Raw genomic sequence first — 15,332 nt, forward strand, 5'->3', positions numbered from 1 at the left:
GCTGTGTCCTTTGCTGGTGATATGGCAAGTCACAGTAGAGTCACTGTAGGTTTTTTTTTTTTGAAAAACCTTTATTGTTACTTCAACCAGTTACAAATATGGGCCTACAACCACCAGGGCCAGCCGCTAATCAGTTTCATCACAGCAAGTCAGTTAGGACACGGCTCGGCAGCCCGGGAAGCGAAAGTGCCACAAATTCGGTTAAAACTGGCTATTAAGCATACCATGCGAATGACAGGATTCTAAAGGCTCCATTTTACAATATAAAAATAGAAGGATCAGGTGCCATACAATATCACAGAATCGCGTAAAGGGCGGGCAAAATAGTAGGATTTCCACAGTTAGAGCGATCTCATTTAGGACAGTGGCGCTAAAGCATACAATTCAGGATAAACAAGCATACAATCACAGTTCGCACCAGTTAAGCGCCCGCCCAATGATACTGAAATACCGTGAAAAGTATAGGCACAGATAAGAAAAAATCGATAATTGACTGAAGAGTGGACCCACTACGCTGACCCAAAAAAGGAAGAAAGAAAGAAAAGGCAAAAGGAAAGATACGAAAGAGAAAAAAGGCCATAGAAACAATAAAGGCAAAACAAAGAAAATCCCCTCCCCCAAGCCCCCACCCTGCACCCCTGCAGATGACTACGGCCTACCCCCCTAGCAGCGTGCCTGTCGCCCCAAATAACTGAAACCCGAAATATAGAAAGAACAAAGAGAAATAAAGAAGAACTAAACCCCTACACTAAAAGTAGAAATGGAGGAGGGCTTATCGTACGCATTCCCGGTCTCCCCCCACCGCCTCAACAAAGAATCCCCCGCAAAGCTGACGACTGTAGGTTTTTGATTTTCCCTCAGTGATCATGGCAATCACATGTGCTCTGCCTTTTACGTGGACTTTGACCCCATAGTGTGTCTGAGTTGTAATGTGTGAGGATGCGACCAGATGTAATGAGGGTGTACCTTGCTCTTGTTCTTGTTGGCCTCCGTTTGATGAAAAACGACAGCCAGAGGGATAGGAACTTCTTTTATTAGGGCCTCTAAACAGACCCACATTTTTCCACTACTCTATTTTGTTAGAGTTCCAAGTTGTCTTCCCTCAATAAGATGCTCATTCTCTTTGTTTGTTACCTGAAAGGACGATAGTTTTATAGTATATATTGCAGAACTGCACGTTCTTTACACCAGAGGGGTAAGTTTTATTGAAATGTCTACGTTTGCCTTAGAACTGCAGGAATCAATGATCCCAGCTTGAGTATTGGTCATGGTAAAAATGTTCCCATCTACTATCTTGTATCTTGTCTGTGGCAGACTCCAGTGCACCATATTATGTAATATGTCTTTATTTATTTTTATTTATTTACTTGAGTTTTATATAGCGCTGGCTCGACCCGGTGGTATCAGAGCGCTTTACATGAGGAGAGTTACATAGGTTACAAGCATGTCATTCATTTAAGGAACTTTGCCGCAATTGGGTGTTTAGTGTATTTGATTCTCCATCTGCTTTTTCTTAGGGAGTTCTGGCGGAATCTGTTCCCTAGTTTACTTTGTCATGAGGTGACTATTTTTATTTATTCTTGGTTTTGTCAGACTTTTTCCTTATCGCGTTTGAAAAATCAGAGCCCCTTCTTTAGAGATACTTGGACTCGGCGACAGCTGCTTTCAATAGAAAATGATGGGGCAGCGGGGGGATTGATGGGGATAATATTTAGAAAAAGGACTTCGGTAAGCTGCCGCGGTCCAGCTTCTTGCTCAAGCGCAGTCCAGCTCCCAGACTCCCTGCCCAATTCCGATGCTGTCTCTTGCTGTTACTCAGCATGAGATCAGCGCCTGGATTGGTCTGAGCGGGCTGGTTTAACACTCGCTCAGGCGCAGAGAGTCTGAGGCTGTTCATCAACTTGCTGTTCAACACAGCTGGGTTGAAGAAATGTAAGTGTGCATGTCGGTTTGGCCGTCCTAAGATGGTCGGCCAAATCAACATGCTCCCTTACAGTGCCCACAACTCCTCCTCCCTGCAACCGTCCCTATAGGATGGTCACAGCCACTTGGCGTAGCCAGGAAAAATAAAATGATAATAAATTGTTTTATTATCAATTTATTTTTCATCTGCTGGTTTTTAGCAGTGGGGCGACGCTCCTCTGCCATTACGAAGGAGCCGCGGCTGCTCAAACTCCTGTTTATAAGAGGAGTGTTCTACTCTCACTGGCATTATTATCTTAACTTTGAGCCTGGGGATGCTTTCTACACCCCTCCGTTAAAACAGGCTCCAAAGATAAAATTCATAGGCACTGCTACAACTTGAGGCTTTGTTATTTCTCCCTTTATAACCCATAAAACAACACCTCCCCTTCCCCTCTTGGAATACACACTGCATTACAACCAAAGCCAGCAAGAAGTACACAGTAGGAAGGGTGAGCTTTGCATTTCTTATACTCCTGTGCAAGCACACCTTAACTTGGCAACCTAGGTAGCATCTCCTGTAAAAGGGAGATCTGAACCTTCATTTTGGTAGTGTTAGAAATGGGGATCTCTTGTTGGCTATGGTTTGCACCTTTGCCCAAGTAGGGACCTTTCTTCCTAGTCAGGATAAGGGGTTACATTTCTAAAAGAACCCCTGCTCACCCCCTTGGTAGCTTGGCACGAGCAGACAGGCTTATCTTAGAGGTAGTGGGTAAAGCATGTCAGAACACATACAGTAATACAGTGAAAACACTACAAATGGACACCAGTTTAGAAAAATAAGTAATCTTTATCTAAACCAAACAAGACCAAACGACAAACATCCACAATACAGAAATCCAAATATGACTTTTAAAAGGAAAAAAAAGCACATTGCAGATGCAACACTTTTCACACAAAGTACCTTGGATGCACCGCGCACACAAACAAAAACCTACGCAGGGAATGTGATGCGTTGGTTGCTTACGTCAAGGGAAGATGATGCGTCAGTTCCTTACTTTCGGGAAGGTGGTGCATTGGTGCCTTACTGCCACGCAGGGGCAGTGATGCGTCGGTTCCTTACTGAAGGGGAGGTGATACGTCGGTTTCTTACTGTGCGGGGAGGTGATTCATCAGTTTCTTACTGTGACCCCTATGTTCTTGCTGGCATGGCACCCATATGCAATGCTTGAGGATCGGGGATGTATTGGTTCTCGATGAAGAGGTGGGAACGGCGCTTGCGTTGGTTACTTCAGCCGTGGTCCCTCGATGCTTTGGTTTTTGTAGCCGCACAGCAGGGCCTGCATCGGAATCGGTGCGGTGATCTCGGCCTTCGTAGATCGGTGCACCTGATGCGGTGTGCGGCAATTTCTCGAGCTGCAGGCAGGCGCTGTGTCAATTTTTTCTGCGACGCTTCAGAAACAGGTGCGAATGCGTTGCACTTCTCGAAGTTGCGTTACTTTTCCAGCTCCCAGTGGCAAACAGCCCCCAGAGTTCCAAAACAGCAGCAGGCACCTCTTAGCAGGTCAGAACTCCCAGCAAGGAAGTTCATGGGAGCTGGTGGTGAAGTCTTTGTGTCCCTGAGACTTCAGAACAGGAGGCAAGCTCTATTTCAAGCCCTTGGTGATCTTCTTCGAGTAGGGGACACAGTACACAGCAACGTCCTAGTACTTTCCATGGGAGAAGTAGCCACTGCAGGCCAACCCCAGACAGCAAACAGCAAAGGGGGCAGTACTCTTCCTCAGTTTCTGCAGCTCTTCTCCTTGGCAAAGGTTCCTCTTGATTCCCAGAGTGATCTAAAAGTCTGGGGTTTAGGCCCCACTTTTTATAGCACAAATTCCTTTGTTCTCTGGTGGCAGAGAAGGTGTTTGCCCAGCCAAAACGAGTTCTGTTCTCTCTGGTGCAGCTTCCCGGCAGGAGGTGGAGACAGCATTGTGTAAGGCAGACCATGCCTATTCAGGTGCAAGGAAATCTCCTCCCCCTACTCTAAATGCAGCCCAGGTCTATTCAGTCCAGCCCTGACTCATTCAGGAAAGGCAGGACACACATCAACCCCCCGGTGGCTTTCTGAGAGAATGCACATCCCCAGCCCCTGTCATTCCAAAGCCAGACAGTCAATCCACAAACCAGCAGAGACACACAGGATAGCTAAGCAAGAAAATGGCCACTTTCTAAAAGTGGTATTTTCAAACACACAGTATAAAAATCATCTTTCCTAAAAGATACCTTTTTATATTTTAAGTTCAGGCACAATAAACTCTAGCTTTTATCTTGTCCCAATGGGAAGTTATATTTATAATATGTTATGTATAATCTCCCTTTCTATCCTATGGGACAGATACCCTTTCAATAGTGAAAAACGAAATACACTGTATTTCACTATCAGGACATGTCACACACCTCAGTAAGTGTCCTACCTTTCACATACACTACACCCTGCCCATGGATATACCTTGGGTCTACCCTAGGGGTGGCCCACGTGTAATAAAAGGGAAGGTTAGGGCCTGGCAAGTGGGCGCACTTGCCAGGCTGACATTGTAGTACTAGACAGCACACAGACACTGCAGTGGCAGGTCTGAGTTACATTTACAGGCTGTTCATGTGAGTGGCACAATCAGTGCTGCAGGCCCACTAGCAGCATTTGATTTACAGGCCCTGGGAACACACAATGCACTGTACTAGATTTACAGAGAGAGTCTTGACTACTGACTCTGACTCTCTCTGTAAATGTTTTGTCCTTGTTCTTAATGTTTGTTTGTACAGGTATGCATGAGAAGGGAATCCCCCTCTCACATATAGAAAAACGCCTTAGTGAGTGTATCACATAGTCTGTACCACAACACTAAGTCTGTTTTATCACACCACACCTTTTTAAAAAACGGTCCTGAGGAAAGCCAGAATACTCTAAGGCACTGGCCGAAACATGTCGACCATCTGAAGGACGCAGGGGGCAGTAACTCGCCACCCTCACGCGTCCTGTAGCCTTACTTTTAACCTCTGGTGACGGCCCAGTTATTAAAATGTAATTTACCCTCGGGTACTGGGACCACCACCAAGCCGTTTTAAATCACAACTCACCCAACCTCACTGCACTCTCAGCAATATACCAGCTCCGCTGTAATCAGGCGTCGTAGCACACCCGGGACATACTAGGTGTCACTGGGTGGGCCCGATGATGAAGCATGCCACCAACTAGGTTGGTGGGTGAGGGCTTCATGAATACACCAACAAGGTGCTGTGACAGTACTAATTTAAATATGCAAGCAACATTGATCTCCCCTAGTTGGTTGCATCTGGCTTGTCAGTGTTCTTTCAGCATCAACATGATCTTGCAGTGTTGAGAAAAAGAAATCTTTTAACTAGTAAAGGAAACAGACGGGTAACAGAAACTTTGCAGTGGATTGCCAAGTGTTAGTCTGAGTCTCCATGCAGCCCCTAGCAATGACACGTAAGCCTTGAGTTGGCCAAATAGCATGGCGTCTACATGGGATATCAGGTTACTATTGTCTTTGCTAATTATCATGATAAGTGGAAAGTGGGTTGGGAAGGAGACGCCTTTACAATTTAAAAATTCACAAAATATTTGAAGGTGAAACAAAATTTCCATGGCTATTATTAATAGTTTGACCTACTCAGTAGGCTTGAGGAATGTAGCCCCTCTGTAAAGGTTTGTAAATGGTGAATTGATGTCTACTTGTTTAATTAAAGATATATGTTTTTCGGTACTACATTTGTGTACAGATTTGAGACATTCACTTGGTGTATATGTGTAACCCATGTATTTGTTTTGCTTGGGAATAACGTATCATTCAACTAGGCAGGTTAATGGTCTCTCTTCCCAGTTTTATCAGTGACTTGGTCGAGGCTCTGTAGACCTGAAGGCTGGCTGAGCAAGATACATCTAGCTGCTTGTGGGGTCAGGTTCCTACATGTCATTTATGCTAGGAAATTGAACCACCTGATGTCTATGAGATCTCTATGTGCTACTTGAGTAATCTACATCACAACAGTTCTCTTTCTTAAGAACTGAGTGCAAATGTGCACCGAAAAAGGACGACCAGCAACCCCTGCCCCTGGAGAAGAAAGAGATGGACATTAAAGCCTTACAGGAGGACTGGAAGAAACAAAGACATGATTTACAGTCTCAGGTATAGTCACAGTATATGCGCTCCATTGTATTGATGATTCACCTTCACAAATGTATTTATTTCCACTGATCATTGTGTATTGAAACTTGCTTTTCTCTTGCTCAGAGATTACAAACTCTGGTGCCATTGCTCTGCTTCTTCTTCCTTGGTCTCTTCCTTGTTTCAGGTAGTGCTGCATATGTCACAATACGCCAAGTTCAAACAATATCACAGCTAGAGCATCCTTTTCTAAGTACTTCCTCTGAGAAAGTGACTTTTTTAGCAGATACCTGAAAATCCCTAACCTGCTCCGAGTGCCGAAGCAAGGAGCCTTGCCCAATTGGACTTATCGGCAGAACCTGTATAGTAGTATAGCAAGCACGGAACCCTTCTGGTGGATTTGTTTTCCAAGAATGTTGTGGGCATGAGAGGCAACTTGATTGGCCTGTTTCACAAATTTAACCCAGGTTAAAAAACCCATATGGATAGATAGAATGTTAGTCATGTCCCTCTTCTGTATAAATAAGCCATTTCACATTTAAGCCCCTTGTGACTTGAATCTGCTTTCTTGGACAACCTCTGGGAGGTGCAATATTGAACTGTAAGGGCTGTGTGCCTCAGTACCTCAAACCGTGTTTCACTTCTTCCAAAAACGTACATCTTTTGTTTCCATTGTATTGTCAACTTTTCATTCGTTTGAGGAGAATTGCCTGTCTATATTTTTCTGCATGCTCATATTGGTGTGGTCTTTCAAAACATGGATGCAAGGAGCCAACTTCAGTATAACCGAAAACAAGATCAGGGAAATAAGTTCTATGACCCAGCTGCTTGCAAAGATGGTGATGTTGGAAAGAGAACCATTGTCAGTTAGAAAGGCTCATGTATAAACAAGCATTTACAATGCAACGGTTTCGCCTTCGGAAAAGTTAGAGCTATTGGCATTGTAAATGACAAACTTTTTATTTATGTGTTGGTTTTGAAAACAGATAAATAAACGGCATTGTCATTTACAATGCCAATAGCTTACTCTGTCGCAAATGCGAGACGTATTGCATTTGCACACACACACACCACACAAGAGCCCCCCACACACACCACACAAGAGCCCCCCCACACACACCACACAAGAGCCCCCCACACACACCACACAAGAGCCCCCCCACACACACCACACAAGGGCCCCCCCACACACACACGCAAGGGCCCCACACACACTTGCAACTGCTATTATAATCACATTAAATGCACGACCGTGTGTAACTTTTATGTGTTCATCGTGTAAAACCCTGCTGGCAAGCATTGTGTTGTGCATTAGAGAATGTCATGCAACAGGGTCAGATGCGCCAAAGGTACTCGAAACATTTGGAGAAACAACAAAACGAGTATGGTTTTCCGACAGACAGCAAGATATCTTCAATTAGCTCGAAGTGTATTTGTAACGAAACATCGTGTCAGAGTACAGAAAAACACATTTTATTGCATGTTATTATTCACATTCTATTGCATGTTGTTATTCACTGCGGATCCAATGCAACAGTCAGCCAATAGTGTATTTAAAAAAAAATAAACTTGCACAACATCACAATGTAAAAAAAAGCTACACATCTTAAAGGACGGATTCGTTATGCCCTGGATTACAAAAAATCTTCTATTAGTAGAGGTCTTGGCGTCTCGTCATTCTGATTTTCTGAAAAGGATATTTGAATTGGGGTATTTAAAGTGCTTTCTTGAGTCTACTGTTAAAAACGGACACCATAAGAAATTCAGACTAGGCCTGTAGTAAAGCTCCGACTCAAAAATTGCCCGCAAATGGAAAGAAAGAATGTTAATCAAGGTTACCACCGGATCATTTACTGAGTTGACATTCACTCCAGTGGTGCATATTGGTGGCCAAGAATATGACCAGGAAAAGAAACAAGTGGTAGTCAAGAGCAAGAGAGATCCACAGATTTACTGCAGCCAGTAGCGTACTTGCACCTGGTAGTCTTGATAAGCCAGTTTCCAGGAGAATTCCATTAAAGAGAGGAGCATTCAATCTTAGAAGGCATCCAGGTATTTTCTATTTGTTATGGTTAGAAGGCTAAAACACAGTTAAGCAAACAGTTCCACAGCTCTTAATGAAATATCAACAAACATGAGAAGCTGCCAAACATATGGAGTCCACCTAGAAACACTGCCTTATGCCCACTCTATTGTTCACGTGCGCAACCAGATTACCTGAACATGACATAAAGCGGGGGCAGAAATGCTTCTGTACAACCAAAGCACTCATCAGGCAATTGCGACATGTTGTTAGTGACTACATAATACCAGCATTGCTCTAGACAGACAAACTAACATGCAAACAAAAAAAATCAGGAACTATATAGCAGGCAAGGGGATACTGGTATAAAGATGTTGAAAGCAAAATAATGCAGTGTTTTGCTCTGCACTGTCTGCAAGCCAGAGGCGATCGCTCATGTCCTACCTAACATGGCAATATTTTCAGAGCTGCAAGAAAGCTGGCCAGTCTCGATCTAGGTGCTTATCAGGTGATGTCACCTACCACAACAACGATGACAGCCTATACCAGTGTCACTCATGACGTCTTCAAAAACTAAATGCTTTGCTTGAGTTTCATTAGCACTCAGCTGCTTTGCTGGTGCTATTGCCGAGAGAAACAGCAACACTTTACTCACATTTAATTCAATATGAGGTTTACAAAGGGTTCCCAAGCTTTTGATAAAGGGCTACTCTTGGTTTATGGATAGGCGAGTTCGCCTCTCATGACAGTAAGGTTAGAATCTGGAATTATGGAGAATTACTGTTTTTCATGCAAGGCTTGATCTTATCTCACTCCTGTAGATCACTGAAACCTACGACATGTGGTAATGAACACTCTGTAACGTCTTTAACCCGCTGAATATCCCTTTAGACGCAACTATGCAAAAACTAGAGGTTTTGGTAATCAGCAAATCCACGGCGGCCCGCTGAATAGTTATGCTTAAAAAGTGATTAACTGCATTACATGCTACATTTTCAGATTTATTAATTCTAGACTGCAGCACTCTACACTTTGCACAATCCCTGCGACTCCTCTAACCCATTGAACACTAGCCGTATGGTCTGCAGAGTGCGAATAAGGAGGGGGAGGCTTGCGGCACAAGGTCACCATGAAACTAATTGTACAGAATAACCACAATGGGCCATGTGTGGACTTTATACACAGGTTGCTTTCTGACCTCCAGGTTGGGAAGGATTCCAAGGGGCACCGCACTGCCCCCCACTCAACCTCGACAGGGACTTTACCTGCAGCTGCTGGAACTCGTCCTCCAACTCCCCGCAGTCCGCCCGGCATCTCTCCAGAGACATGGCGGGGCTGCAGGAGGACATCCTGCACCGCTAGCACCCGGCCTCCGCAACAGCTGCTTCAGCGTGCGCGAGGCGCGTCACCATCGCTCGCGTGCACACCCCGTCTCATCGACAGAGACGATACACCACATGGCGGTGCCTCAGCAGAGCATAGTGCCGCCATGTTAGAAACACCGCACGGCCATTGGTTGGGAAAAGGCTTGTCACTTGAATCCATATTTTAGTCGAATTTGTATGTTATTGATCCACTGAAATCTATAATAATTTTTATTTTAAACATTAAATTAAAGGGAAATTAAAAAATCACTTCATAAAAGAATGCCAAGTGTGTTACACATTTTTTTCGCCATGAATATATGTGCAATATTAAAAAGTAAAACATTTTCTATTATACCAATGATACATCTTTGAGGGTATCACAATGAAATGATTGATTAGTGTCGCCTTTCAAGCATGGCCGAACGTTTTGTGAGATCAAATGAGGCTTTTCAGGAAGGTTGCGTGCTAGTCTTTTTGGCAAGTTTTCAATGATCCAATGAGAATCTTGCACGAAGGATCAGGTCACTCTATGCATGCAACCACAATTGCAGATTCTTCTAACCTCTTTATATGGAAATTAATGCTTTTATGTATTCAATTTATTTGTGGCCCTCAAGGTCCACTCTGTAATGGGCCTATTTTTTGCTGCTCCCTTCCTGAAAGGAACAGACAGCGGGAGGGGGGCGGGAAAGACACGGAAGCGGGAGGGGGGGGGGGCGCGGGAAAGACACGGACAGGGGGGGCGGGAAAGACATGGACAGCGGGAGGGGGGGGAGGAACGCACTCACCTGGACTTCTTCCGGCGGCCGTGGTCGGCATGAAATGAGGAAAACAAACAGCAAAAAAACCAAAAAAAACGAAACTCCGCCCACCGCCCAATGACGATGCAAAAAGGGTGGAGATGGAAAGAAATGCAGGAACGCACACGAATCTGGTCCGGCCATGACGGGCAGATCTCTGTTCCAATGGCTAGCCTCCATTTATGGAGCTAGCCAATGGAACAGAGGGCGGATTCAAGTCCCCCATACTGAAAACTAAAGATTTCTCCTGGGGGCGGAGCTAGGAGCTCCGTGCCCCAGGCGAAACCTAAAAAACGATGCCCCATAAGATACCTTCCTGAAATGTCCACCAGAGTCAGCAGAACAAAGACAGCTCTATTCATGCTCTGCAGGCCCTACGCCCTTCAGAGATATCAGCAAGGTGACTATTTAGGCCAGCCACTGACACTCTACACGCTTTATACTTTTTATGCTTCTTAAAGCGATGCACAGTTTGGCCAAGTGGTCCTAAAAATACATTTGCTTAAGTTACAACCTTTTTTCGTCTCCTGCCTTTCCCCTTTTTTCTCAAAATCTTCCTGCAGGCTAGGAATAGGAGAGAACCAGTACATAGAGTAGGATTAAGTTACTGTAGAAGTATTGCACCCCGATAAACAAGTATCTTTTCAAAATGGCAGCTATTCACCTTTACCGTACTTCTTAGCAAGATGTTTACCTTCTGGTTTTCCAAAAGGCTTGTCAAATGTGTCAAATCAATGTATCTTGCTTAAGAAGTAAGATTAGGAGATGTAGTAATTTAGCCTGTTGGTGTATGATATTACTGGCCCTTTACATCCTCAAATGTTGATCTTATTGTGTATGAGAAGAGCAGGTGGAACATTACAGAGGCAATGGTTGGTCTTGCTTAATAAACTGCCATGTGTTATGGTTATATTTCTGCAGTGTTGCGTTGTTGAGTTTATTTCCCAGATATGGTGCAGTGAATACTTACAAGTGTAAATTACAATTTTATTTGAAGATTGCTCAGTTGAAGCAGACTTTGGAACAGCAGAGCAGTAGGTCCAAAGAAGCACTGAGGGAATTAACAGTACAGACCAACAAGGAGAAAGAAAAGCTTTTCCAGGATCTCCAAGACAGCATCAAGCAAAGTCAGACTGTGAAAGTTCAGCTAGAAGCCACTCATCAGCGAGCCCTGAAGAATCTGGAAAAAAGCAAAAGACAGGAAATAAAGGTACATCAGAAGGGGCGCACCTTTCGGGTAACTTTCTAATGTAGTGGAAATAGTTCAGCTTGTCAGAAAAATATCAACTTCTCTTTTCTTGTTATTGTTCATCATTGCAGGAGATGGAAGAACGGGCCAAAAAAGAGCGAGCTGAAAGCTTGAGACTCCAGAACCAGTCTCACAGACTAGAAATGCAGACCCTGGAAGAGAAGGCGAACAACGAACTGCAGGCTGAACGGGATCGTGCACTAAAGCAGCAAACAGCACATTTAGGTATGGGTTTTTGTCTTTGATAGGACTTTCAGTTCTCTTTGTGCTTCTTGGGCATCATCCTTCATTTTCAAAAACTGGTAACAATAATAGTAGACATGTGGATGACTATTAACTGGGCTTCAAATACTCATCCATGTCGTTGGCGAATAAATGTTTTCTAAAACTGCCTAGGTGATCACTAAAGTATTAAGTGGTTAGAAGGTGTGCGCACCTCCGCATAAATCACCATAGAACATGAGGTTCACTTCGGTAGATTTTGACAATGCCCCTTGGCTATTTAGGTAGCTCTTTATCTTTGCTGTGCACCGATAAACTTCTTGTAGCTGATTCAGTTCTACAGGCCTTTTTTTGTAGAAAAACTCAAGAAAGCTTATTTGGAAACACACAAGCAGTCTTCAGCAGCCGAGTCCCCAGTTGCAACTGATCCTTCTCTGTTTAAACCATGTTGATTCCAGAACTCACAGAAAACATTCAAGAGTAGCGACCTACAAGATGTAATATATGTGTCTGCTCTATTAACACCATGCGCGCTAGCGGAATTCCGCTCGCACGCTGGGTTTTGCGGAAACGCACTTTACGTGACGAGCTGGGCTCGTCATCAGCGTGCGAGGAGGCTACGCCATGACGAGCCCAGCTCGTCATCAGCGTCGAAGGGGTTAAAAGACGTTTATTGTCTGTTGTTGTCAAATGTGGTGAAGCCTGTAGGAAGCTGGGACTACTGCCACAATAAGAAAACAAGGCTTGAAAAGTCTTCTTGTTGATGGCAGGGGGAAAATCTTCTGATCGAGAAGTCATCAGTCCGTAAAGGCTGTTTATCATCTCTGCCTTTCTGGGAAGGGTAAACTTTAGTTATCTGTACACTATTTATAGGAGTACATCAATCACAAGGGAAGTGGATTTCGCAAGTGCGGGTCTGATTCTCCATGTAGCTCCTAGAAATGACATGTTAGCCTTGGGATTGCCAAATAACTCGGTGTCTACTTGGTATATCAGGTTACTAACAAGATGTCAATTGTCTTTGCTAATTATCATGATGAGTTTACAGTGGGTTGAGAAGGAGACGCCCTATTACTTCCACCTGGATTACCCCACAGACACTATCTCCACAGACCTCCTCGAACGAGTGGACAACGACAGCCTCAAACAATTGTTCACAGACCCATACACAAAGAAGGACACACGCTGTACCCCATCTTCAGTAACAAAATCAGATACAGCCACACCAGGGAACTGACCTGGTCAGACTAATCCATCTTACACTTCACCATCACCGAACCTACCCGCATCACCCCCAACCATCACAGCGCCACCTTCCACAGCTGGACAAAGGTCACTCAGTGTCAATGGACCAAAGCCCTCACCATCGTCCAACCCAACGTTACCTCAGACCCGAACCAGGCAGTAGAGAACTTCAACACCTGGAACACCAGTGCCGACGACCAAGTCACACCCACCAAACCTGCCAGAACGCACAGATCCAACAAACGAGCCAGCTGGTGCACCCCAGAACTCAGCTCAAATAAACAGACGTAAACAACTGGAAAGAAAGTGGTGAACCAGCTAGATCAACACAAACTGAGCCACCTACAAATCGGCCCTCAACAACTGCCATTAACAGCTCAAAGCCACGAAGATGGATGCACTTACATGTCGGATTGAGACCAGCACCAACCAAACCAAGGAACTCTTGTCAATCGTAAAAGAGTTGACATCCCTGTCTGCCACTGAAAACTCGATCCCATCCTCACAGGAACTCTGCAACTCCCTCACAGACGACCTTCACAAGTTAGCAACCATATACAGCCACTTTGATCCCTAACCCACTGGACTTTTCAGCATCCCATCGACCATCACCACCGATCACCCACTTTCCACATGGGAACAGCTCATTACACCGAACACAAATACCCTTATGTGCTCTATCCACTCTGGAGCACCGACCGACCCCTACCAACACCGACTTTTCACCCTGGTAAAAGATGAGATCAGCCACCAGCTCAACACCATCCTCAACACCTCCATCACAACATCCGCCTCTCCAGACGACTGGAAACATGCAAAGGTCTGTCCCCTCCTCAAGAAACCATTAGCAAACCCTAGCGAACTCCAGAACTATCATACCATCTCACTGCTTGTGCTTCCTGGCTAAGTCCTGGAGAAGGCTGTCAACCTCCAACTCACCGAACACCTAGAGAGCAACAACAACCATGCTGGACCCTTCACAAACAGGATTCAGAGTCAATCATAGCAAAGAAACTGCACTGATCGCAGCAACAGATGACATCTATACCTTTTTCGACAGAGGAGAATCAGCCGCCCTGATCCTGCTCAACCACTCTGCAGCCTTCAACACCGTCTCCCACTGTACACTCATCACTCGACTATGACAGATCGGCATTACAGACAACACGCTCAAATGGATTGCTTCCTTTCTCACTGGGCGCACCCAGAGAATAAGTCTCCATCCTTTCACCTCTCAACTGAAGCACACCATCTTCAGCGTACCTGAAGGCTCTTCCCTCAATCCAACCGTCTTCAACATCAACATGACACCACTTGCAGACATCCTCAGAGCCTGTGACATCAACATAGTCTCCTACACTTCTAATCCTCTTGCTTCAGCACTCTATGCAGGCACCACCACCAAAATCTTGAGGATCCAGAACGCAGCAGCCAGACTTATCCTCAACCTGCCAAAGAGGACCCACATCACCCCGCACCTGGCACCAATTCCAGAAAATATGTCCATTCAAGCTCCTGACACATGCCTTAAGGTTCAAGGTGAACTTAAGTAGCTATTGACCTCATGGTTAGAAACCGAACATTGGGATGGGATGCCCACTGAAATCTACGCTGTGATCACTGTTGAAGATGGACATATGTATATGTTTATGTCCACAGAAATGGATGTACTTTTTATAGGACTTTTTAGTGACCATATCAGCAAACTGAGTACAGACTGACTACAAAAGTTCAGGAGCATTCAACATTTCCTTAGGCCGACTGTGGTCTAAATTGCTTTTTTACACACTAGGGGTTGTATTACAATACTAAAGGGCATGTTAGTAGTCTGTGCAAGGTGCATCCACTTTGTAAACGCGTAGTGCAGACTAAGAGAGTATTCTGTATGATAAAATAGTGCTGTCCATAGTCCAGGCACATACTCTTGCCTGTAAACGGGATGAGATCCGTTTGCAGTTGGGTGCAGTATGTGAGAGCTTACAGGGGAATGTTTGAGGGCTTACCCTCAAAGGATGCCCTTAGGGCACATCTTCTATGTGGTGCAGTCAGTGCACATCCCACTAGCCTATTTGCCCTGCCCCGCATCCATAATACAAGGTGGCTGCAGGGGCAAAGGTGAACATTTCTTTGAGATTACGTGGATGCACACTTTACAGAGAGATCCCCACGAGCATCTACAGTTCCTAATACAGAAGAAGGCTATGGTGCAAAAGATGGGAATAAATGCCTTTTGCTCCCTGAAGCACTTTGTAATACTGCTCCAGAAGCGTTTCTGTGTGTGATCATGGTATATTTCAGTAATGTTCGGTCTCTTTCAGCTTTCTTTTAACCCTTTCGGTCCTCATAACAAAATGGTTC

At 44.7% G+C, this 15,332-nt stretch overlaps 1 protein-coding gene across 2 annotated transcripts in view; it reads left to right on the forward strand.

Annotated features, from left to right (window-relative positions):
- FAM184B (family with sequence similarity 184 member B) overlaps positions 1–15,332 on the forward strand; it is an 856,462-nt gene that overhangs the window by 269,007 nt on the left and 572,123 nt on the right. For both annotated transcript variants that reach the window (XM_086964049.1, XM_086964050.1), the window contains exons 9-11: positions 5,966–6,089; positions 11,256–11,468; positions 11,579–11,732. In XM_086964049.1, the coding sequence (XP_086820175.1) occupies positions 5,966–6,089; positions 11,256–11,468; positions 11,579–11,732 (491 nt within the window). The remainder of the gene's footprint in view (positions 1–5,965; positions 6,090–11,255; positions 11,469–11,578; positions 11,733–15,332) is intronic.

The sequence above is a fragment of the Lissotriton vulgaris genome, chromosome 3_2 (genome assembly GCF_964263255.1).
Source record: "Lissotriton vulgaris chromosome 3_2, aLisVul1.2, whole genome shotgun sequence".
Taxonomy (NCBI): Eukaryota; Metazoa; Chordata; class Amphibia; order Caudata; family Salamandridae; genus Lissotriton; species Lissotriton vulgaris.